This window comes from Lissotriton helveticus, chromosome 1_1, assembly GCF_964261635.1.
Source record: "Lissotriton helveticus chromosome 1_1, aLisHel1.1, whole genome shotgun sequence".
NCBI classification, from domain to species: domain Eukaryota; kingdom Metazoa; phylum Chordata; class Amphibia; order Caudata; family Salamandridae; genus Lissotriton; species Lissotriton helveticus.
Window position 1 is genome coordinate 1,957,397,946 of NC_136057.1, and position 26,466 is coordinate 1,957,424,411.

The 26,466-nt window shown below is 44.3% G+C and overlaps 1 protein-coding gene across 2 annotated transcripts in view; it reads left to right on the top strand.

The window, feature by feature from the left end:
• The window catches only part of DENND1B (DENN domain containing 1B), a 1,337,878-nt gene that overhangs the window by 1,064,565 nt on the left and 246,847 nt on the right, over window positions 1–26,466 (top strand). For both annotated transcript variants that reach the window (XM_078644012.1, XM_078644002.1), the window contains one exon: window positions 14,832–14,933. In XM_078644012.1, the coding sequence (XP_078500138.1) occupies window positions 14,832–14,933 (102 nt within the window). The remainder of the gene's footprint in view (window positions 1–14,831; window positions 14,934–26,466) is intronic.

The following is a 26,466-nucleotide window of genomic DNA, read 5'->3' on the forward strand; positions in this document are numbered from 1 at the left end:
CCCTGCTCCAATCTAGACAGTCCAGCCCGAACAATAATAGGCCCATAACTTTTCATTTAAAATCTACATAAAACTCTCTTTAATATCTGAAGTAATTGTTACATTGAATTATCTGAAGTATTTAAAGAAAACATATGCTATTAATGTCCCTGACAAGGGTTTGTATTAGTAACCATGATATGGTTTCAAAAGGCTCATTACATAGATTTGATGTGTATTCTTGTTTTCACATACATTGCAGATAGAATATCGTCTATGCCCATACCATTCAACTAATCTAATGTTCTCAATAAGCCACCTATATTTTATTTATATATTGATAAAGGCATCAATATAGTTTTAGATGGAGGCAGGGTGCATGATTCTCTAACCGTTGTAAGTGAGCTAGTCTTTTGATCCTCAAATCCTTATGTACTTTTGGCATTGTTAGAAACGGGGCCTCTAGTTGGCAGTGGCTTGCACCCTGTTCAAGTAGGGACCCTCACTCTAGTTAGGGTAAGCAAGTTACACCCCTAAGACAACCCCTGCTCACTCCCTTGGTAGCTTGGCCCAGAGCAGTGAGGCTTATCCCATAGGTAATATTATGTTATGTTAAAAATACTTCTAGAGCGCACGTACGCCATATAGCTTCATGGTGCAATTTCAATGTGTAAAGTTTTTGTACACACACACAGTAACACAGTGAAAACACTACAAAAGGAGTCCACACCAGTTTAGAAAAATAGCCAATATTTATCTGAATAGAACAAGACCAAAACAACAAAAATGCTAGCCCTGAGTACAGTACGTTTGGAAATGATGACAAAGCAAAGACGCTGCGAGTTGCTGGGGAGGTGAGGCATCATTGAAGCCAGTGAGATGTCAGTTCCTTTCTGTCTGATCAGGTTGATGGCTTATCTGGGCTCCGGACAGTGCATTGTCTAATGGAGGTGAGGTGTCACTGGAGCATTGAGGCCTTGCTTCCAGGAGGCATTGCAGAGTCGGTTAGCTGGTGAAGCCCGGGCCATTGCAAGGCCCACGAGAGGCAATGCGGCATTGGTGGTGATGTGTCAGTTTCTTATGACGATGCGGGGGTCGATAAAATGTTGAGTCAAACCACGTTGACTTCGCGGTGTCGAAATCACAACACTGGATCACAGGTACTGCAGCAGAGTCGGGTGTCATGGAGGTTGGTGATTCGGCACTTGAGACTCATGCGGGGGTCGATAAAATGTTGAGTCAAACCACGTTGACTTCGCGGTGTCGAAATCACAACACTGGATCACAGGTACTGCAGCAGAGTCGGGTGTCATGGAGGTTGGTGATTCGGCACTTCAGACTCATGCTGTTGTGGCTCTTCGGAAGTGCTGCGGTGGCAGTGGGGCCTGAATTGTCAGTCACGGTCATTGCGTTCAGCGGGGACCTCAGCTCCGGTGCAGGCAGTGTCGAAGAGTGGTGCCGGCTCCGAAGTCACACTAAAAGTCGATGAACTCTGTTATTGGTCAACACAGCAAACTCACTTCCAAGGGCCCAGTAGCTGGAATTGGCACCACTTGGCAGAGTAGGGCTCTCAACAAGTAAACCCAGATGCTGCAGGTGAAGCCATGAGACTGCCAACAGGAGGCAAGCTCAGCTCAAGCCCTTGGAGAAACTTCGAAAGGCAGGATGTAGAAAACAAAGTCCAGTCCTTTCACTTTCAGAACAGAAGCAGCAAGCAGAAGGCCAGCCCAGCAAAGCGAATGTGCAGTCTCTCCTGACAGCAAAACAGCTCTTAATCGTGGCAGAATGTCTTCAGTCTAGAAGTGTTCCGAGTGTATGGTGAAAGAGGCCTAGTACTTACACCCAATTCAGTCTTTGAAGTAGGAAAACTTCAAAGGAAATTCTTTGTAGTACACAAGACCCTGCCCTTCCTGGTCCGGGCTCCAAAGACATTACAGGGGATAGGTGATGGCTTTGTGAGGGGACAGGTACAGCTCTATTCAGGGGCAAGTGTCAATTCCTCCCACCACTCTAGCTCAGGAAGACCCATCAGCCTGGTAATGGGCCATCGGATATGTAGGGTACACCTCAGCTCCCTTTGTGTGTGACTGTCTAGAGTAAGTTCGCAAGGCCCAACTGTCATCCAACCCAGATGTGTTTTTTAGGGATAGACAGAGGCACAGAATCGTTAAGCAAGAAAATGCAGATGTTCTAGAAGTGGCCTTTTCAGACCTGCAATTTAAACACCAACTTAACTAACATATGTCTTTTTTAATTGTGAGTCCAGAGACACCAAACTTCAAAGTTCTATCAGCTCTGATGAAGTAAATATGTTTTGCTATTTTCTTTGTGCATTGTTCCATGTAAGTTAGCATTCGCTGCACCATTTTATGTTTAGCCACCATTTTGAATCATGCCCTTAACTGCGCATTCCCTCCTCAAGAAACAGGCTGTGGAAAGTTTCATTTCTCCAAGGTTAAGCCTTGCTCTGCTTATGAATCCAGTGTTCTTATTAGTGCATACCTTCCCCACTAGATAGAGGTCTTCTCCCACCAGTCTAGCAGCAGGCACGGACAGAATGACCTTTGGTAGGAGATACTGTGTGCCCGTCCTCAGAATCGAAACCCATCATTCTGTACTACTTTGTGTTAGCTGCACCTGCTTGGAAAATTCCATTATGGGCTGGTCTTCCTTGGTTCTGAAATTTACATAATGTCTTGTTATGTTTGCTGAAATCAGTCCTCTCTGTAACACCCCTAAGTGACTGGGCAGATGGGGCTTCACTCGAGTGTATCTGAATATACTTGGTTTGTATTCTCTACTGTCTGACTGAATCTTCATTTGTATGGAAGGCTGAGAGGTGGTCGTGAGTGACCGGGGTGGCCCTAATCGGGTCACTTCTTTCAGCTCCCAATTAGACGATATACTTGTAAGATTTTGCAAGGCATCTCCATTGCTAACCTATTGGAGAAATAGGCCTTGCTGTAATGAAAACCGAACATTAGCAGTTTTACACTACCATGACATGTCAAACACAACAGTACATGTCCTACCTTTTAAATACACTGTACCCTGCCCATGCAGCTACCTAGGGCCTACTTTAGGAACGCCTTGCATGTAAAAAAGGAAATGTTTGGGCCTGGCAAGTGGATAAACTTACCAGGTCGACATGGCAGCTTGAAACTACCCATACAGACACTGCACTGGCAGGTCTGAGACATGGTTGTAGGGCTACTCATGTGGGTAGCACAATCTGTGCTGCAGGCTCACTAGCAGCATTTTCTTTACAGACCCTGGGCACACTGGTTGCCCTGTACTAGGGATTTGCTAGTAAATCAAACAGGCCAATCATGGAGAAACCAAATACCATTATATTTCAGACAGGGAGCACTTGCACTTTACCACTGGTCAGCGGTGGTAAAGGGCACAGAGTCCTAAAAGCAGCACAAACGAAATGCAGCACAAAATCAAAAACAGGAGGTCAGAGGCCATTAGACAGGGGAAAACACACTTAAAGATGCCAGTGCTAACACATATTTGATATAAAAGTGTGTGTGTTTGTTATTAGGAAGATTAGGAAGCTTTTGTGATATAGTGCGACAGTTTGTATCAGAAAAGGTGTTGTCAAATTCCGGTGGTTTAGGGAGGTAAGGAGGTGGTAGTGGGCTAAAATAGTTTCTACTGACTTGACAAGTTCTCTGCTGTGACAGCAAGCTGTGTTGAGTTATTCTTTAAAGGAGGCGGTCTTGATTATGACTTTTGTGGTCTTTTCCTTTGGTTTTGTAGCTTTCAGAAAACAAATGCTACAATATTTGTTCTTAATCCCAGGTTTGTCAATGTGACGCAGGTGAGTCAGTGAGTATGAATACTCGTGTAGCACACACTAAGATTTCTGAGATTTGCAGGTGGTAGAACGATGGCAAACAGGTGTTTTGTCAAAAAAGTGCATTAAGTAGTCCTATATTTTGAAACTAGAAAGCCAATGTCAGCTTTGACATATGAGATGGAAATTGATGGAAAGAAGTTGAAATGTTTATCTGCAAAATTGTATATTGTAATATTTTTGCTGATCGCTGAAGACATTTTCTTGACTTTTTATAACTGATGAGATGAACGAGCCGTGGTTTCTTTTGTAAATCAGGTGTGATAGTAATTAGACCAATCATTATGTTTGGTTCTGGCACATAATCATGTCATGGAGCAAAATATTTTGACTGTGTTTTCTGTGTTGCCCCCGAGATGTAAAAATGTGTCAGTATAAATAAGAATTGTAGATAAGATGGGGGTATGTACTTGATCAAAAACACTACAAATGTAATCAAAGGGAAAGGTGTTTATGTGCGATCATGAAATAGAGTTGGTTGTATTTTGATTGTGTTAAGATTGGGCTATAGGAGGGATGGCTGGGGCCCCTGACAGGTGAGGATTGGCCGGACACCCTTATGGACCCTGAGTATTCACCTTCTCAGCGATGTTGCTCTTAATTCTGTTTTATTATCTTCAATGTGACCCCTGTAGACTTCCCCGAGCAGGGCGCCTACAGAGTCCCGACTGCCCATGCTGCATAAAAACGCCCCCAGACTTTTATCATATGACATGGTCATGCAAGGTTATAGTGAGATACTGGAGACGAGTGGTTGAAGAACTTACTGGGGTGGGAGGTTCCCCTTACACCCCAAACCTTAATCTTATTCTGGGGGTGATGAAGGGCACGGGAGGAACAAGAACAGACAAAACCTTCTTAGGTACAGCCAGTATGGTGGCAAAGAGGGACATTCCCGCTAAGTGGAAAAGCTCCCGGTCGCCCCTGATCTCCCAATGGAGCAGGAAACTGAACAGGTGCGCGGCCCAAGACCAACCAGTGCTGCCCGAATAAACACAAGAAGATATGGGGCAAGTGGCTGGGCTTGTTGGGCTTAGGACGAGCAGGAAGGCCTGGATGTGGGAGGTGGTCTGCGCTGTAATGTAATATATGCAGTGAAAGGTGAATTACATTAAAATTATGTCCTAGATTCATGTGTTGACTGAGCATACATCTTGTTGAAACCCAATAAATTGAGTATCAAAAAAAAAGATTGGGCTAAGGAAAAAAGGAAATGAGGAGACCATAACATACAGATAATGTTGGTCTCAGCATTAGAAAATGGAAGGTGTTATTTTAAGATGACTCCCAAACCATCCCCAGGTTTGTTTCGGAATAGCGGGTGCCATTGTATTTAAAAGATACAGTCCAAGCAGGATGAGTAGGTGATGTAAGAACGTGTTTCTCTCTTGCTTTAAAAAGAATGGAGAACTTCGATTTGTATGCCTTTGCAGCATTGGTTCTGTTTGTTTTATCCTAGTACGGAATGGCATGCGCTATCAATTATCAGAACCAGAAGCCTTATGACTTAACTTATTTTTTACTCAAGTTACTTTTGTACTCGTACCTTAAATGTTTGTTACATTATTGTTATAACCTAAGCCTCATACACTTTGAGGAGAGAATGACGCAGACCTTGCTGTTTCAATTTCTATTGGGTGACTTTGCGTGCATTTTTCTTAAAAAGTAATCTCTAGGCATTTTATTTAGCCAGAAAGTAGGTCAAAACTTGCACCTTTGTTTTGTTATATTAGGTGAGTCTTGTCAAGTTAATTATAGCACCTTACTGGCTACTCCTGTTAAGCTGCTGTCATGTTAGCTATTTGGGACACCCCTGGGGGTCATGGACATCTAAATATAGGTCCCAAAAATGTTATTGACAATTTGAACTTCGTTGATTTCATATAATCTGTATAGGCTCATGCAACAAATAATCTGTTCTTTCTTTTTGGAATCCTTTCCATGTTCACTAGCATCACTAACCACTTTTAGCGTTCAGAATTACTAGGGTTATGAGCAAGCAAATATCAGAGTAGCACTTGTAATTTTGTTTACTGAAGTTTATAGAGTAAGTCACAGACTCAAGGCATCTGCTATTAGTTCAAAACCACGTCTAAAATTATACAAAAATAAACATAAAATATGATATAAAAAAAGTAAGAGGGTTCAGGAGGTAACGAAAATCAGCAACGACATAAAACAAATTAACATTCAATACAAGGCAACACATCCAATAAGGTGGGCGGGATCATGCCCTGACATAGAAAAGCATAAAGCATCAATACATAGAAAACTGAGATTCCCTGTACTTTTTCAAGATCACACACTGTCTAACCACTAGGAGACACACTCCTACGGAGGCCTGTAAGTTCACACTATTATTGGACCGAGGTCACTTTCACCGCCCTCACTACAACAGTGTTAAGTGATTCGACTTATAAAAAGGAAGAGAAACAGTGAATCGCTTAGATTTTAAGTAGCTCAACCCAAATAGTATGATATTAACACCTTTTCTATGTGGCATAAGAATGAGAATTACATTTATAGTGCTTTTAGGGTTAATTGATTTTTTTTATATATTGTTTAGTTGCTGGTCCTTAATATCACTAAACAAATAGTACTTCATTTGTTGTAAATATGTTGTGTTTTCCCTGGTGTTCTCCAGTCTTTATTTAAAATTCCTGTGTCTTACTTCCAACTATTGCAAAAACAACAGTTGATGGACAGAATGCAGAACAATGTCATACATTCACCCCAGTACAGAGATCTGGGCCTAAATCCATCGTTTTTTTGCTCACCATGCCATTCCAGATTGAACATAGCCATATGCAAATCAGTCTTGACCCTCTTCCCCATGGGAACAGTCCAGCCCGAACTGCCAAGCCAGGCCCTCCCTGGACTGGAAACAAGTATCCTAGGACCGGTTTCGGGCTTTCAGCCCTCATCAGCCAGGATAGCTTGATTCCAGTGGCATGGAGAGCACAGGAATCACGTCTAAGCATACCCGTCCCACTCGGGGTGACAAATGCAAAAACAGCAGTTGATGGACAGAATGCAGAACAATGTCATACATTCACCCCAGTACAGAGATCTGGGCCTAAATCCATCGGTTTTTTGCTCACCATGCCATTCCAGTTTGAACCCAGCCATATGCAAATCAGTCTTGACCTTGTGCCCCATGGGAACAGTCCAGCCCGAACTGCCAAGCCAGGTCCTCCCTGGACTGGAAACAGGCATCCTAGGACCGGTTTCCGCCTTTCAGCCCTCATCAGCCAGCATAGCTTGATTCCATGGCAGGGAGAGCACAGGACTCACGTCTGAGCATACCCGTCCCACTCGGGGTGACAAATGCAAAAACAACAGTTGGGGTGGCGTAGTGGGCAAAAGAACGATGGATTTAACCCAGATCTTCTGACTGAGGAGAATGTTTGCATTGTCAGCATTCCGGCCATCATTTGTTTGCTGTAACACTTTTCGCCCGAAGTGGGATCGGTATTCCCAGACGTGGGTCCCTTGCTCACTGTGCCACTGGATTCAAGCTAGCCTGGCTGAAGAAGTGTGACATACCCTGAAACTGGTCCCAGGATGCTTGTTTCCGGTCTAGGGAGTACCTGGCCTGGCAGTTCTGTCTGGACTGTTCCCATGAGGCACAGGGTCAAGACTGATTTGCATATGGCTGGGTCCAAACTGGGGTGGCGTAGTGTGCAAAAGAATGATGGATTTAACCCAGATCTTTTGACTGGGGGAGAATTTTTGCATTGTCAGCATTCCGTCCATCATTTGTTTGCTGTAATACATCACTTCCAATTTCTGCACAATTTAATGCTGAATTCAAACCTATGGAAAAAGCTTTGTGAATTAGGCTCAAAACAAAACGAAATAGCTTTCCTTAAGTAATTCCTTCTCTGAAGGTTTGCAGTTATTATTATATAGTTTATTCTGTCACACCCTGATAATCATAATAGTTGGTAAGAGTTTAGAATGGTGCCATTTGATATTTTTCTGCATTTTACGTAGTTGTGATTTTAGAGGGCATTTCTGTCCAACATCAAAGTGGGGATTGTGCTGCTGCTATTTGAACTCAACTGAACATTTTAATGAGATTGTTGTGCAGTTATGATCAGAGTCTATACACCAATGGGCCCAGCTCAAAAGACACCACTGGCCACTTTGTGGAGCGGATCACAGGAGAAAAGGAGAATTTGATGGATACCGGAAAGAATGGTGTTTAAACAAGAGAAAACAACCACAGTAAAAACTGACAAATAGGGAAAGAAATGAGAAAAGGAGCAGAATAGCAGTGGAAGAAATTATGTGCATTAGAAAGATACATTGTTGTATATTTTTGAATTAATAGAAAAGGTTCCTTTTTGATTTAGCCATTTGGTACCATTGTTGTTCAAAAACCAATGCTGCACTTCTTGATATAACTAATAACGTTTCTGTGTATTGGCATTGTGTTCCTTCGAGTCAAATAACCGCTATTCAATCACAACCTCAATCAGCAGTCAGGGTCGAACGGGGACAGAAAATAGAGCCAGGAATTAAAATAAAAGTGACACCCATTGTTGAATCAGATAGCTAAACAAGCATTGGAAATGCAATAGGTCTTGCCTTTGTTTAAGTTAAAGCAATTTGCTTTGTGAATGGTATTGTTTTTTCGCTTTGTATTAATTATTGTATGTTTGTTATATGTTGTGATTTTATGTTGTTAGAATTGTATTTGTTAGCTGTGTAGTAGTTTAAAGCATACTTTTTGTTGTACATTTGAGTCTTTTGAGTGTTGACAACAGTGCTCCTCTAGCGCTTGGTAACTCATCATTTCAGCTTGCCTTCAGCTTCTCTTTTCCCTCCTTACTTTTGTGGCTCACCTCTTGGTCTCAATTTAGCTCATCTGGGGCACACTCCTGGAGCATATGGGCTACAGAAGGGTATGGGCAGTGTCTGACTGGGACAAAAAAAGAGCCTGGGCACCAAAATAAAAGTGGCCCTGTTAGCGAACCTGATAGCTAATAAAGTAACCCCACATTTAAAAATCAGGCCAGTTTTGTACTTGTAAAGACATGATATATGGGCATTTTGCAAGGTATGGGAGGCTGAATGAATCTAAACATGTTAAAATGCATAACATTATACACTAAATTCCACCTTGAGCTATGTTAAATAAATATTTCTAGGAATCCCAGACTTTTTATATTGCTGTACTTGAGACTGTTTTGCTCTGTTTACCGTGTAACTGTGTAAAGCGCTCTGATACCCTCACGGGTCAAGTTCGCGCTCTATAAAACTTTAAAATAAATAAATAAATACTTTAGTAGGAGAGGAGCAGTGTTTAACATTTGGGAAGGAGAATGATTAGAAGAATAGCATGAGGGTTAATGAGGTATAGTGAGGAGTAGAATACTATGATGCACAAGAAAGGAGTGGGGGGAGGGTAAATAGGGAGAAGGAAGAAAGCGCGGAGTATTTTAGTGTTGTTTTGAATGTTGAAAAGTGTGGAGAGCAGTATGATGCATCAGGAAGGATGGAGTAGTAGAAGAGCAGTAGGTGTGATATGAAAGGAGTGTGATATGTAGAAGAATAGTGTGAGGTTGAAGCAAGGTGAGATTATTACATATGTATATATATATATATATATATATATATATATATATATATATATATATACTTTTAAATGCATCTAAACATGGGTAAACAAATATCTGAATATAATTATATAAATGTATATATGCATATATATATATATATATATATATAAACATACAGGATTGGTTCTCATGGTGCCCTATTTGGGAGCTCTCTCGCGGGTGATGCTGTGGAGAGTTTTAGTTGTAAAGCCTTAAGTTTGGGAGTGGGAGGCGGATATGCCGTGTGAGGTTAGGAGGCAGCCCAGGAGACACCCAGCTCACAGCATGCCAGATTTGGTTGCATGGAGGCGAGGCAAATCCGGCCTGGGGCCTGAAAGAAGCACAGAGCCGGGCCAAGGGACTTGGGCAGCCTGCACTCGGACTGTAGAGCAGGGAGGCTCACGCACTTGCATATATAAAATCATGAACACACACTAACCAGACAACTATACAAGAACCCTCCATTGACTGGCGTCCGACTGATCTTTCCCTCAAACACAAACAAGTACCCGGCCAGCAGTAGCCGAATCCACGCATAATTCTCGAACAGGATTAGCGCATCCCCATGCAAACTGCAAAAGGGTGTGGCATTGGTTAGTGACAGCAACAGCGAACCTTCACCTCAACTAGTGGCGTAGTGAAAGTGCTTTCAGCCATAATGCAAGCTCCTGGACGGCAAACAGGAGACAGCCATGGTTCTGGGACAGGAGGACCAACACACCCACGGACACGACAGGCAATATAACTGGAGTAATGCCGACTAGACCCGCTTTTGGCAAGGGACTGGTTCAGCATGCACAGACGTCGAATTTACCTTCTCTTAGGAGCTGCTGTGTGAAGCAGATGCAGATACAGTTTAGCAGACACAGGGACAGTTTACCTCATACATGGCCTGTTAGACCTGACATCATTGGCGTGAGTCTCCCTTCCATTTTTGACGGATTGCCTTCTCTGTTTTGATATGTTTTTGCTGGATTTTAATTCTTTGGGCACTGTGCCACTGCTAATCAGTGCCACAGTGCAAGTGCTCCCCATGTTAAATTGATATACTGATTGGATTCCATGATTGGGTTATTTGATTTATCTGTCAGCCCCTAGTACAGTGCACCACATGTGCCATGGGCTTGTAAATCAAATGCTGCTCAAGGGCTTGCAGCACTGGTTGTGCCACCCACAGAAGCAGCTTGTAAAGTGTGTCTCAGGCCTGCCATTGCAAGGCCTGTGTGCAGTCTAGCACTGTCATGTCGACTTGGCCAAGTGTACCCACTTGCCAGTCCCTAAACCGTCCCTTTGCTTCATATTAGACACCCCTATGGTAGGCCCAAGGGCAGGGTGCATTGTAAGTATAAGGTGGGACATGCTCTGATGTGTGTAGCATGTCCTAATAGTGAATTACAGCCATTTTCGTTATTCACTATTGAAGGCTACCTGCTCTCTTAGGCCAGAATGGGCAGTAAGATTATTACATTCTTATAATCCTAACTGACTCAGGGAACATGGTATAAATTCGAATTTAGTATGCCTGAACGCAGAATAATAAAGTACATCTTTTAGTAAAGTTTATTTTAATATTCTGTGTTTGCAAATACCACTGTTAGAAAGCAGGTATTTGCTTGCCTAACAATTTGAGCCTGCCTCTGCTGGGTTGTGTATTCCTTGTCTGGGTTTGTGTGTGACAGGGCTGGGGAATTCCAGGAGACAGGATGGGGCAGCCCGGTGGTGAATAGAGAGATCTGCATCTAGATGGGAGGGAGGAGTTCCACCTGGGACCTGAATGGGGCTGGGCCTTCCCTCTTCAATGCTGGCTCCACCCCCTTGGCTTGTCTGCCCTGCACTGTGAAAGGAGAGGAGGAATCATGTCAACAGAGTGCTCCAAAGCTGTATCTTCCCTCCCCTGTGCTGGCTCCACCTCCTGTGGGGCGGCTGATTTCTCTGCCCTGCACAGTGAAAAGAAGAAGAGTCATGTCAACAATGTGCTCAGGAACTGGTTTGAACTAGGCAGAGGTGTCTCTCCCTTCAGAGAACAAAGGATTTTGGGGTATAAATATTGGGACCCTGATCCCAAGAAATTAGATCACTTCTGGAACAAGAAACCTTTCTGCCAAGGAGAAGAACCGAGGAAGCTGCAGGAGTTTGGACTGCCCCTCTGCCAGTGTGCTGTATGCTGGGTTGGCCTGCAGTGGTTGCTTCATTGCCAAGGGAAAGGAGAAGGAACTTTGTAAGGACTTTCATCTACAGAATATTCTCCAAGGGCTTGAACTGTGCTTGCCTCCTACTTAAGTCTCAGGGACAAAATACTTTACCTCCAGCTCCTTCCTTTATTTCCTTGCTGGGAAGTCTGACTCGAGACACTTGCGTGCCGCTGGGAGCTGGAAGCGCGACGCATCGAGAAGAAGCGTGTCGCCGCCACAGCTGAAATCATCGCAACGCCGGAGAAGCGAGCCTTCGTCGCATCTTCCTGGAAGCGTGTGTTCATCGAAGCTGCCTGCTGTCGCATCAACGGAGAAGCATGACGCCATTGAGAGAGTCGCCATCGCATCACCGGAGAAGCGTGTCGCAGGGCCTGTCGCGGCTCCAAAGTACAGAGTCATCGCAAGGTTTCCAGGGCATCATCGTCATCGCATCGCCGCATCAAGGGCGCCATCTTCTCGCATCGCAATCGGATCATCGCATCGCATCAAGGCGCCATCTTGCGCACCGCAACGGGCCCGCCGGCCGAGAATCTATGCATCACCTTCGCTCCGTAAGGCTCACGACGAGTTCCCTACTCTGCGCAGGCATTGAGGAAGGACGCAACCTTTCCCCCGGATCACGGAACCGACACATCTCCCCTTTTGCGAGCCTTTTGTTTACTTTGCGTTACGCATCCAGGTACTTTGTTGAGAACTTTGTCGCATGTACCAACAACTTGAATTAAGAGACTTTAATCATCTTTTAAGTAATCTTAAGTGTAGTGTTGTGAATTTTTGTCGTTTGTGGTCTTGTGTTTAAGTCTATATAAAGAATACTTATTTTTATAAAACCTGTGTTATGTCCATCTGTAGTGTTATCACTGTATTACTGTGTATATTCACAAATGCTTAACACACTGCCTCTGAGATAAGCCTGTCTGCTCGTGACAAGCTACCAAGGGGGTGAGCAGGGGTTATTAAGGAGCGTAATCCCCTTATCCTGACTTGGAAGTAAGGATCCCTATTTGGACAAAGGTGATAACCATTGCCAACTAGAGACCCCCAGATATAACATGGCCCGACTGGAAAGAGAGTTTCAAAGACAGTTTAACTCACAGTACTGTGTGAACAGCAGCAGCATGAACAACGCATCTCAAGGGGTAGCGTGAACAGCAGACGCGGGGACAGTTCACCTCGCTTTAAAAGTGAAAGTGGGCATGCACGCGCAATGGATTTTTTGCTTTTAATTATTTATTTTACTTGAGTTTGTATTCAAATTTTGGGGTTTTCTTTGCGCAGATTAGTGTTTTCTAAGCACTGAGCCTTGGGTGACTGCTTAGAAAACGATAATTTGTTTTCTACACCACTTTAGTCAAACTCTTTTAAAGGACTGATATGGCTAGTCAATAGTGGTTAAAACCATCTTACTTATGGACCAAACTAATTGACACAAATCATTCACCACAGTGACTCGTGTGCTGTATTTCATAGGCTGCCTTTCGCTGTTCTTGAAGGAGATAAGAGCTGCGCGCACACTGCGGAATCATCTTCAGAGCTGGACTCAGTACACCAGATGAGTTCTCGCCAGTCATCTGTACAGTGCTAACACAGCCTGAGATACATACAGTGCCAGGGCTCAGTGTTCGAGCGGATGGTGCTATGGGGCGTGAAAGTGCACGGCGTATTAGTGCATGATGGGCGAAAGTCTGAAGTTGTTCCAGGAAGTTGTGGGTTGGGGCGGTTATGCCCTCTGAACAGCGGCTGCGGGCGGGTGCCTATTAAGGGTGACAGGGGCAGGCTTCACTTAGATGCAGATGAGGGAGCAGAGCAGCTAAGGATACTTTTAAAGGGCTCGGAGCGGTCTGTGCAGAGGGGAAGTGTCAGGGAGAAGGGCTTTGCACTATGAAAAGTTCGAAGATTCATAGTAACTGAATACACAATATACCCTTCAAACTTAATAGTCACTTGGCACTGTGTTCGCCAATATTAATAAATGGGGATACTCATGGGAGTCAGATTACATCCTGTATGTCGACTGTTCTTCTGCATTTATTGTGTGTCTCCTACTGGAGAGACCGTGCATAGGTGCATAATCTGCAGGAGCAAACTCAGCCCTTCATTCTTCAGAGGTTGATGGACTGACCTTGTTTGATTTGGGGAATAATAACACCTCCGAGCAATAACAGCTGTTATGCGCCTGCATTCTAGGTTCAGTGGCTGCTATACGTAAAACAAGCACAGACAGTGGGCATGTTTCTCTCTCAAGGGGTAGCGTGAACAGCAGAAGCAAGGACAGTTTACCTCGCTTTAAAAGTGAAAGTGGGCATGCGCGCTCAATGAAAGTGATTTCCAATCACGAGCCAGCGTATGCCATAAACCAAACCCTCCCACGTCACGCCAAACCAAGATGGTGTCAGCCTGTCCAGATGGGCTGTCCTAAAAGTGGACAAGGCGGTAGCCCAAAAGCCCGATTTTCAATCGCTCTCCAGAGTTTAACATGAACGATAAGGCGAGCCAATTGAAAACAAGGGCGTGGCTTAAAGTCACTTCCGAATTCCAATTGCCCTCGCAGAGCGAGCAGCACATGCATGCTGCAACGCCAGGCAAGACTTAAAAAGTGACCCACAGTTTGTCAAATCTGGAAAGTTTGGATCTGGTAAAACCACACTGAATAGGTGTTTGACAAGTTACGGAAGGCTGCATGCGTTTGTTGCAAGCAATGTTTGTAGCAATATCAGGGAAAACAACCACAAAACAGCCAAAAAAGCCCAAACACTTACCTGTCACACCAGCCCTTCTGGCACTTCCAGATTGCCATATAGGCCGTCAGTCTGACCTTGTCAGCAGCTTGTACCTTCGTGATTTTGTTTATATCAGTAGAACATACGCTGCAGGAATTACTTGTCTTTAACCCCTATGGAAACTACCCGTGACATAATGCATAGCATGCACCTGCCCTCATTGTTTTTAAAATGCCATCTATTAGTCAGCATAGGCTGTTTGTAGGGAGAGCTACCTGATAATATTATGTTCGTTAATTAATAATAGCACAGAATCTCAAAGATCTATAAAATCCAGTATTAATTTTAATAGACGGAAATGGAATGATATTCTTGCAATAGTTAAAAAATATATATCTGCTTAAAATGCTGGCCATACGATAATGAAATAAGCCTCTTGTCAACCTGTAAGTATGTGTTTTCTTCCATTTAGGGAGAACGCATTACCTTCTGTGAGGACAGTTTTGTGAAGCATCGCTCCAGCTCTACCAAACAGTTCCTAGAAACTGCAGTGAACCTCCAGCTTTTTAAACAGGTAAAATTATGCATTATAATGTAAATGTATGTGTCGTTGTACTGCTGTTGGTAATGCATGTCATTTATGAAATTTTAAACTGATATATTAGTATGGGTCAAATAAAGATTTCAGTGGCTATAATTTATAAAGAAAGGACTTCGTTTAAAACATGGGTTTTAAAGAATGTGAGCATTCATTTACAGATGGTACATACCAAGGGAAAATATTTTTATTGCACATTATGGTGATCTGTTTACAAATAAATAAAAAAGGCATTGCTTTCTTTCTTAGAACCTGTTCAAAAGCCTGCATTGTCAGAAGTTGTTAACAGACCGACTGATGAAATGCTTTTATAAGAACGCATCCTACTTGGGCTTAATATACGTTGATATTTGTTCTAAATACTGCATTAGATGGGATCCTATCTCTTAGCATAACTCTTCATTCTTTAAAAGGGTTAGCGTCATTGATGCCAGCTTTATCTGGGGGCCATGTTTTAGCTCTAATTCTCTGTGCTCTAGCATGTACTTCCTAACAGCTGATATAACTCATTTCTAAAAGGATCCAAGGCCACTGGGGGTCAACCCCAACTGCTTGAGTCGCTATTCATAAAAAAGACTTTCACCCCTCCAGGTCATCTCTTGGCCTTTTTGAATTACGTTCAATTCCATGATACCAGCTTATGTATGTAGTGTCAAGAGTTCAACACAAAAATGTTTGAAAGGTTCTGTATCAAGTCAAATAAAATTGTATGGTGATTGTTCCAGCCATGCTTCCAATGTCCCTTAAAACTGGTTAATGTCCACCATTTGCCTGCCTCAGTACGTTACTACGCATTCAGTTATAACGTATTATGAGAAACATCCTTTACCACTCATCCATTACAACGCGGTATGTTACAGCGCGGTTTTGACTACGCAAGTCATTACATCGACTTACACTGGAGGGCGGTCTAGACTAAGGAATAGTGTAATATACTATTCCAACACCTTCCCTACTGTACATAGACTGGAGTTGGAATAGTAATTCACACTGTCCCTAACTCCAGCGCCCTCCAGCGCAAGTCGATATAACAACTTCCGTTGTCAAGACCGTGATGTAACATACCGCGTTGTATCGTCATACATCCCGTATTATACGTGAACACCCTCTGATACTTTTTTATCTGGTGCGCTTGAAAATTACCTATTTGGAACCCCCAAGTTTGCCGTAGAGTATTGGACACTCCACCAGATATTATGAAAGTTGTCTGGTAGCCCTTTCTGTGATTTATAATATACTGAAAACACTCTGCATGCCATTACATGGATGTAGTGTTTGCCTTCTTTCTTATGCTCAATAAATTTGAAAAGAGGATTTTTTGTACCATCTGCAGTTGGAGTACAAATTGAAATCCCTGAGGATGGCCTTTGACAACAAGCAAGAAAGGTTCCATGTAACCTCTAACTGCCTTTCCATTTGCCTGCTGGCAGGTTGGTCTGCAGGGAGCTCAGATCACTCTGACCCCTGTCATCTTACGTTTATGGGTGCGATGGGCAGTGATTCATAGGAAATCTTGTGCCTAGTTGGTGCTCCCAACCCGGGCCTAATGGGTTAGTGGTTCCCACCACCCAGCCCTGATGCCACATTTTCGGCTACTGATCCCAAACCACAAGTAAATTCACTGCAATGTGGTTGGTTTGTCTCGTCAGGTCACCCCAGTTTGTTTGAAACCCCCACACTGACCATTTATGTTTGGGTGCATAAATTATACACCGAGTAGACACAGGGATAGTCAACTCATCAATGCAAACTAGGCCTTCTATTTCTACTTGATAGTTGTAAGTGTTCAGTGTATATCGCCATTAGAATATACAGGATACTCCTTAACCTCTATTTTCTTGCACATGTTCCAATGGAACTCAGATGCCTCTGCTACATTGGCATAGCGTGTGCTGTAGTGACTATGCAAGTGTATGGTATTAGTAAAAATGTAATCATTGCTCTTCATATTTATCTCTATTTGTAAATATTTTGATAAGAATTGGAAACAATATAGAACACAGGGGAACTTCCTAACTCTTACTCCTCTACAGATATAGGCATGTAATATTAACTACTCTAAAACCCTAGTATATGGTTTTCCAAAAAGTAACCTTTCCAATGGTAAAAATGCCTACATGGTGACAAATACCTGTAAACATCTACTGCCAGGAAATTACGATCTAAAGATTACTACGTCGTGTTATTCTCATTGTGTTTGGAAAGAAACAAAATGAGTTAACTTGGAGCAAGAAGTGTGGTGGTAGTACAGAGCAATTATGTGGGGCAGGAGGGTAGTGAACACAGTTTGTGGAGAGGAGCGAAAGAGCCGAGATGAATGCTCAGCAACAGTGGGCGGGTAAGGAGCATCGACATAGATGCAGGAGGTATACTTACATTGCCATTACCCCATGCATCCTAATAGCAAGAGGTGCAAGGGGGCAGTAGATGGATGTGGCCTAGGTTTCAAAACCCCGGTGGCAAATCTTCTGTCTGTGGAATTCTTCTTCAACATTGTCTAGAACCATCTGACCAATACCTAAGCATATAACCGAGCCACGGTCAGCACGCACAGTACAATGTGTCCAGAAATGTACATCAATTTCAATTGTACAGCACACATCCCAGAACGGGGGGAGGGGTGATCAGGGGAAAAAAGGGAAGCAGCCACACACCTAAGGAAAAATAATCCACATGTAGTGGAGATGTCCACCCTTAAAACAGCTTAATTACTGCAGCAGTCATAGTACATGGCACACCCTACTTAGTGGCTAATTGTCATGACTCATACCCGAGGGGGGTGCTTCTTAAGCATTCTCTACTGAGCTTGTGGCAGAGCTGACACCGTCAGTCCCATCCAGTGCACTCAGGTACATCTCTAATGGGGACCATATATTGCTGTGGGGGGGATCTGGCGGGCATCAATTCCCAATAAGCAGTCAGTTGTTCCTCGCAGTAGGCCCCATCCCGTAGCCACCAATCCCTCGGAGGCATTGGGTGTCTACCCCAATGAATCACAACCTGGCGCTTATCCAGAAAAAGCAGAATTGCTGTCCGTTTGTGCTCCACTGGTGTGACCTCCTTAAGGTATCCTAAAAGCGCAATTCTCGGTGAACGCTCGAGGACATGCCCTATAATTCTGTCAATATCATCAAATACAGTTTCCCAGAAGTGCTGCATGCCAGGGCAGTACCCCGCCAAATGCAAAAAATCAGCGCATGGTGCAGAGCATGCACTTCACACCGTCAACCAGGCCCATCCTGTGCATCCTCTCTGAAGTGCGGTAGAGACTATGCAGATATTTGAAATGCACTAAGCGCATCCTATAGTTGGAGGGACAGGGCCCTAGATTGAGTGCAATATCTCCACTGCTCTGCAGTGAGGTGAGCCGCAAGATCCACAGCCCACGCCTGCCGAGCACTGGGCACCCGCACCGGCCCAGTTTCCTGCATTCCCGCCTAGAGCCTCATGACCTGCTTGTGCGGAGATGTGCATATAAGAGTCACCTTCAGTGCTTGAAATGTGGGAGGGGCTACTGGGAAGGAGTCATGAACCACCCGCACGGTGGCTTGTAGCTGATAGTAGGCGTATGTGTCCAGTAGTAACTGCAGTTCTCTGTAGGGCCTGTCGCGGGTGGTAGAGGTGTCCGCTGGCTACACAGCCACAAGAACCCCAGCTGTAGCCAACGCAGCCAAATATGAGTACCAGTCTCAAGGGTAATAGGGATTGAGGGGTGGCCGATAAGCGGTACTGAAGGGGCAAATAAGTATTTCAACCGCGCCCTCTTCCTCAGCTCATTCCACGCCCACACCGTGCAGGCCACAGTATCAATCTGTGTCCTCGGTCACTTGGTGGACACATACAGAGCCATCTGGAGTGGACACAGGGCAATGTAATCATGTACGGGTGCCCTGTGTGGCTGGAACTGTGTAGGGTAAAGTCAGGAGTGTGAAAATGATGCCTGCCTGCTGAAATACAGGTCCATATCTTATGATCCCAGACCAACCTGCTCTAAGGGGAGTGTCATTATCTGCCACGCCACTCAGGGCTGTCCGCCCGCCCATGCCAAGGTCACTAAAGGGGGAGAGGCAGGTTGATAAAGAGAGAGGGAAATTTAGAGAGTACCACCCTTTTAGTAATGGCCAATCTCCCAGTCGATGACAGGAGCTTCCATCAGCTCTCCCAGTCAGGACATCAGCCTACCATAGTGAGCTCTCCACAGCTTGTCCAGATCAAGGCTCAATTAGATCCCCAAGTGTTGGACTGGCTCTCGTGCCCACTGCAGTGGGATCTCAGAATTGAATTCCCTGGTCGCAGCAATCAACAGGAATATAATTGATTTATCCCAATTGGTCTTGATACCCGTTATGCCACCAAACCTAATGAACTCTCTTATGAGCAGGTCCAAGTTAACCTAACTTACAGAGTAACATCATCCGCTTACATGAATACTAGGACTCTACGGGGTGTAACCTCCAAGTCGTGGTCCGAGTGGTATTGTCTCAGTAGAGCCACCAATGGTTCCATTGTGATGGTGAGTAATATGGGATGGGATATCCTTGTCGGGTGCCCTTCACTATTGTATGCAGGGTAGTTATCGTTACATTAATCCGTAGTCTAGCGACTGGCTGGGCGTATAGGATGCCGATTAGTCTGATAAACTTGTGACTCCAAGGCGTGACAATAGTGTAAAAAGGTAAGGTTATTCAATCAAATCTTTGCACCACTACGTCATACTCTGTGAGTTTTCCACGAATAGCTGCTAGCGTGGATTCACTCCATGTCACAAAATGGTGACGTTCCGAAGCCTGGATCTCCTCTTCTAGCCTCGCCAGCACCCAACACAGTGCCCGCAGTATGCCAGCTTTCTTTGCTATGCAAACCCCTGGATCATCGCCTTGAAGGCCTCCCAAAGGGTAGATAGAGACGATACCATTTGCACATTATGCTCAAAATATTATACAGTAGGATCTCCCTAAAAAACACCTGATCTTGAAGAGCTCCAGCCATTAGGCACCACGTAAAAGCATGTGTTATGTGATCTTTGGGGGTATCTCGAACAGGGCCGGGGCATGGTCTGATAATGTCTGCAGGAGGTGTATGATGTTGGAGGTCCATGCATCTATCTCTCTTGTCACTATCCAATAATCAATTCTCGACCAAGTGGTGTGTGTGGGCAATATGCATGTATCTTCTGCGCTTCCCGCGTGGCAAGAACATCAGAGGTTAACGAGATCATTGTCAGCCATAATGGGTTGCAATTGCACCGCAACATTGGGGAGTCGCTAGACCTGTTCGTACATGTTTCCAGAACCACATTAAAGTCCCCCTCCCCAGAGGAGTGCCCCTGGCCCAAATATCCCTGCCAGTCTCCAAACATCTGTAAAAAGTGGGAGTCATCAGCTTTTGAACATATATGGATAAGAGCCTTAAGGGGTGGCCGTGCAGCATGCCAGATAGCATTCTATACCAGCCCAGCCTTCTTGATCGCATATGACTTGATGCGTATGTCAGGGTATTCCCTTGCTGATCAGAACTGCCACCCTATGTACATATTTAGTGCACCACATTCCACTCAATAATCTAACCTACCCACAGGCACACCTGAGTGCCTTCTGTAAGGTGTAACTCCTATAGGGAACAGATGTCTATGCCATGTCGCTATAAATATGCCAGTACATGTCACACCTTTCGCTAGTCATTAAGCCACCTTATGTTCCAGATCACGCATTTAATTGACGGCATACATAGCTTTATATGGGTGTGAGATTGCCGATTGTGCATGCAAGAGTGGCCAGTCTAAGCAACAGGTGCCATTGTGCTGAGTAGCAACAGGTTTAAAGAACATCCAATCATATTGGATATAAAATGTTTCTTGCATCAACATTACCCGAACATACAACCCACCACCCACTTTGACCTCCCCAGTTGGGCCACATGTTACCACCCCACCCATCATTCTGCACCCAGATTGCATTCAACTGAAAACAATAACGGAATCATCCATAGGGAACGAACCAGAAACCCAACACTCTACCAGCTAGGTTGAAGCTGGGTGACCTGAGTAGGAAAGAGCAGATCGCTTAATGTGTCCATAGTTCACGTCACTGCCACCAGTACTCCAACAATCAGCATCTGTATATCTCATAGTTAAGGGAAGAGTCCGTGAGGAGGTCGTTGCTACCAACAGTCTGGCAAATCGTCCACAGTCCAATGCTTATATAGTTGACTCCACCTCCATCATGAACGCTAAGATGCCCCTCTTGCCGGGTTGATGGCGGATAACCTGCCTCCGTCATTGGGATGCTCCTGAAAAATTTGCCAGCCGTCTTTGGGTCTGTGAAATAATGCGTTTTCCAAGACAGATTTATTCAGAGCTTTGCAGGATATATATTGGAGAGTATTTGGCATCCGTTTTCTGTAGCAAGTGTTTGATATGAAAGAAAACCGTGCTTGCTGCCTGTACAGAAACCCGTAAAATCCGGGAAGAAGGAAATCTAATTTTCCTGGTATTGGAGGGGCCATTGATCTCTCGCCAGCCTCCCTGTGGTGTCTCTGTCTCTATAGTTCTCCAATATATCCTGCAAAGTTTCGAATAAAATGGCAGAGTGCAGTGGCGTAGAGTGCAATGGGAAGAGTGCTGTGCCTCAGAGTCGAGTGATGCAGATTAGAGTGGCATAGAATGCAGTGGTGTAGAATACAGTGGCATAGAGTGGCAAAACGTGCAGTGGTGTAGAGAAGAGTGACTTAGACTAGTTGGACATAGGGTGTAGTGGCTTTGAGTCGTTTAGAGTTTAGTTACATAGAGTGGTGTAAAGTATAGTTCATAGGGTTTAGTGGCAGAGAGTGCAGTGGTATAGAGTAGAATAGAGTACATAGAGTTCAAAGGCGGATTGCAGTGTTGCATGGTAGAGCGCAGTGGTGTAGAGTAAAGTAGCATAGAGAGCAGTGACATAGACTACAGTAATGCAGGGTAGATTAAAGGGTGTAGAGTGGAGCGGTGCAGAGTAGAGTGCAGTGGCATAGAGTAATGGCATAAAGTGGTGTCGTTTGCAGTGGCATAGAGTGCAGAATAGATTAGAGTGGCGTACAGTGGATTGGCATAGAATCCAGGGTCATAGAGTGGAGTGGTACAGAGTAAAGTGCATTGGCGTATAGTGTATTGGCATAGCGTGCAGTGGCGTATAGTGCAGTGTTGTAGAGTGGCGTAAAGGGGAGTTGTGTAGAGTAGAGTGGAGTGGCCTGCACTGCAGTGGTGTACAGTGCAGGGGTAAGTAGAATGTTGCGGCGCAGAGTGCAGTGGTGTGATGTAAAATGGAGTGGTGCAGAGTACAGTGGTGTGGAGTGGTGGAGAGGAGAGTGCAATGGCGTAGAGTGGAGTATTCTTGGTAGCACACTGCCATTACAGACAACACATTTTCACTTGAAATGACCATTATATTTGCATAGACATAAACGTTTACTAAAACAAGCCATACAGCACAAAACAAATGTGTGTAAATGGCATCACCTAGTGTATTGCTTTGTTTTGATCATATCAAATTTTTGTTTCCAACATACATCAGAATTAACAAAAAATGTGCTTAATTTGTGCTTTACTAATTCTAATCAATTCTGAAATACTTGCACAGTTCATTTAAATGTTTTTGTGTGCTAGAAGAACCCCTTTCCTCTACTCCCAGTAGCCATCAAGGTTGTTGTGAAAATTCTCTCACTTTGAAGTCAGAGAAAGAAAAGTAAACTCCCAACGATTTACCGGCCACCTTACAGAAAGGAGCACTTGTGGAAGAATGCAAGGAGAGGTAGTGTTAAAAGGCTTTGCTCCTTGGGAGGAATGAACTGAACCTGGACAGCATAAAACAAATAAAGCCAGCAAATAGTAAGCCAGAAAATGTGAGTTACAAACCACAAAGCCAGTGGTATGCAACTGGCAGAATGGATTCCCAGGGAAACTTTCTGAATGTCACCAAGATGTCTTTAACAAACCAGACAACTGCAATATCTAGTAGGACTTAAAAAGGGAAGGCATTGGCCATCGAGTTTGAGTGGACTAGTGTTTGAGGGCCTTGTGCAATAATAGTAAATGAGAGTACTCACCAAGCACACAGTCACACACACACAACCAATGGCTGTTTGGCCTCTGGGAAAGGATCTTGCATTTGGTGGTGTTTCATAGCGTCTGCATGAATGATGTGTATAGAGAGGAGTTAGTGTATCAATATGCATGAGTATTGATCTGTGTGCTTTTGTATCTTTCTGTATTAGTACAATTGTATCCACCCCATGGTTCATGTAAATCTGCTTAGCTTAATTAAAAAAATTACAAATATGCTTCTCATATATGCCTAATTAATTATTTTACTAATGCTATACATGTTTTATTGGTGCTTTTTGGTATCTGAATAGCGATCACCTCCCCATTAGCTCAAATCATCAAAGCCTTTGGCTTTGTAATGGTCTGCATGAACACTTATTGTTAATGATTAGTGATAGCCAGTGGGTGATGTACACCTATTCCTTCAAAAACATGTGTAGCAGTATCTTAGATGAATGTAATAATGCCGTCTCCTGTGGGATAAAATAGCATAGTACTTCAGCGTCATGAACACCAGCCAATCATAGAAATAAATGTAGATGCCCATGCCCTGGGACTGCATTCACATAGATGTATGATTAACGAACTTTGCTGAGATGTAATTGAAGCAGTCAGTGCCAGACTGGGAGCCAATAGCATTTACTCACAAAAGGGCAACTGGGCGAAGGAAAAATAGTGGAATCCTGAAAGGAAACCACTTCATCATCCCACCGAAGTATCTAAAGATATAGATATCTCAGTCATTGAGTTGTGACATGCTTCATCATTGATGCCTATCCACACCCTGGTAGGGTAATACCACCAGGGCAGACTCAACCAAAAGAATAGGAGTACTTATATTAAATGTTTCGCTGACCATTGGACGTACAATATTTGGGAGATCACCTCCCACAAAATTTGAAAAGAATTGCAAATATGGTGCATTTTACAACACAATTTTAATTATAGAACATTGTCCAGTCATTGAATGGATGGAAGAACGGATACTGGAGATAGGGCTGTATGTATGGCTTAATGAATGAACAGTGAGATTGTGAGGCATAGGTGAATGAATGAATTCAAGAATGGATGACAGTGAATAAAAGATTTTAGCAAAGTGGAGCAAATAGTGTTAATGTACTGTGCAAGGGAGGGTGCTCTGGCTTTTATTTTTAGCATTGACATTAAAGCAACAACCTCCCCAAACACTGCCACCACCAATCCTTATGAAACAAGCATTACCTGGATTTATTTAACTCAGTGCACTGATTCTGATTAGTGCCTCAAAAAGATTAAACACAAAGCATTAAGCTTTGATCTAAAACAAGAGCGAGAAAGTGATAACTATTTAGTGGCTGAATTTTACAACATGAAACGAGGAAACATAACATCAATTCCCCGCTCTCACTTGATCACATTCGCAACCTATACAATTACTTTTTTCACAGTTCCTCTTCCTTCATTATCAGCTGAGAGCATCTTGAAATACACCAGTGTGAGAAGTTGGCCTGGCATATGCTGTCTAGTGGGCACCTTGCACCAGTCCAAACAACCCTTATTCATGATTAGGTTTATGACAACCTTTATTGAAAGCTATCCTAATGGCAGCTTGGAGAGCAGCCTTCAGGCTAAGTCTTGAAGGAGTGTAAAGCAGCTTGGTATACCAGATTTTAGCCTCTTGGATGGCCATATGAAAGGAGAACCACACCAGGTATATATAAAATATATGTTTTTATTACTAAACACTCTCTACTAACCTCTTTATGAGATTAGAGAGCAAGACACACAATATCAACACACTAGAACTTAAGTAAATAGAACAATATACAATGGGTCCCAGGGGGAGACCAAACCATATATTAAGAAAGTGGTATAAGAACCACAACTTGTTAAAAAAAAATGTAAATCCGTATTTGTAAAGTGCAAACTACTCACCCTTATGGGTCTCAAGGTGCTGGAGTCGTTGTGGAAATTAAGTGAGCTATTACTCAGAGTCACATGATGCTGAGCTGCCACCGGAGACGAGGATCGAACCGTGAACCCTGTGCTCGGAAGTCAACTGCCCTGGCTGCTGCACTACACCTCTCCACTTGACTAGGCACAGTGCCTAGAGCACGTAGAATCTCTGAAACCCCAAGGAACCACCCAAGGTAGTGACACGGGACCCACGGAGGAAGCTTGCAGTGTGAGAACACAGCCGCGAGCTCCCGACAATCCTATGGAAAAGCTGCGGTTGGAATTTTAAAGGTAGAGGACACTTTGGAGAGGACTTGGAGCAAACCCTTTTAGACTTAGAAGGTTCTAAGGCCAGCACCCATGTGAGCACCGGAGTACTCCTGTTACCTCACCCAGGGAAGCCGGGTACATGGGTGCCAAATGGTGTCAGGAATCATCACTGTTTTCAATGGTGAGTTGCTGCAAAGTGCTGCTGCCTTGGAGAGGAGAAGTGCCCGGTGTGATCCAAGCCTGGATCGGAGATGTGAAGAACCTAAAAGCAGAGGGGACAGAGTCAGAGTTACTTCAGGGTGACCAGGGGCACGGTAGACCAATGCCCACCAATGTCAGGTGTTTCAGGTGCGACGAGGTGAAGCTTGACTCCGCTGTCAAGGGGACCAGGAGACGTTGACGACAACCAGAGTCCGCAGGCCAGCTGTCCCACAAAGGATGTCGAGTGCTGGGGGGTCTTTGTCCGGATCGGAGACCAACTAGCCTTGGCAACAGCAACCCACACAGTGAGTATAAAAAGGCTTCGTGTGGACCAGCAAGGTCCTGGGACTCCCCAAGCGATGGAGAATCAGGGCACATCTGGAGCAACCAGGTAAGCCTGTTGAAAGTTACAGTACCCTTCTCATGGACCCACAAGTTGACGGACAAGGGATCGCGAAGGGATCTCGAGAGAAATCACTAAATACCAGGCCACTGGTCACTCGGGGAGTGTAGGCCAGTAATATTGAGTGGAATCACTTCTCAGGTCTGGACTACAAGTAGTCCAAAGCACAGCCTCAGGGATTGCCAAGAATCATATGCTGCTGCAAATGTGCACGGTGTCCAGGGGTTCGGTTTGCACCGTCCCCATGAGGGATTTGGAACTCAGGTTTGCTGAGAGCACGGATCAGCCTCGGTAAAGCTTGGAAACAAACCTCCTGTGTTGCAAAGTCTTCAGAATCCTTCAGGAGCTGTGTAGTTGCAAATCAGACAGATGCATCTTTGGTGCCTGCCTTGCAGGGGATGAACTCCATTACTCCAAGGGAGATTCTTCGGTCATCCAACGAAGTGTAGATAGTTAACGTTCTGGGATTCTGTAGCAGAGTTTCATCCAGGTAAATCTAAAGTCCTGTAGTCAGGGGTTCCTACGTTATACCCACGAAAGGGGTGGGACAAACTCTGGGGACCCACCTATGGGAGGGACAGGACAGCGGGGTGGTTACACCCATGTCCTTTGTCCAGTTTCCTGCC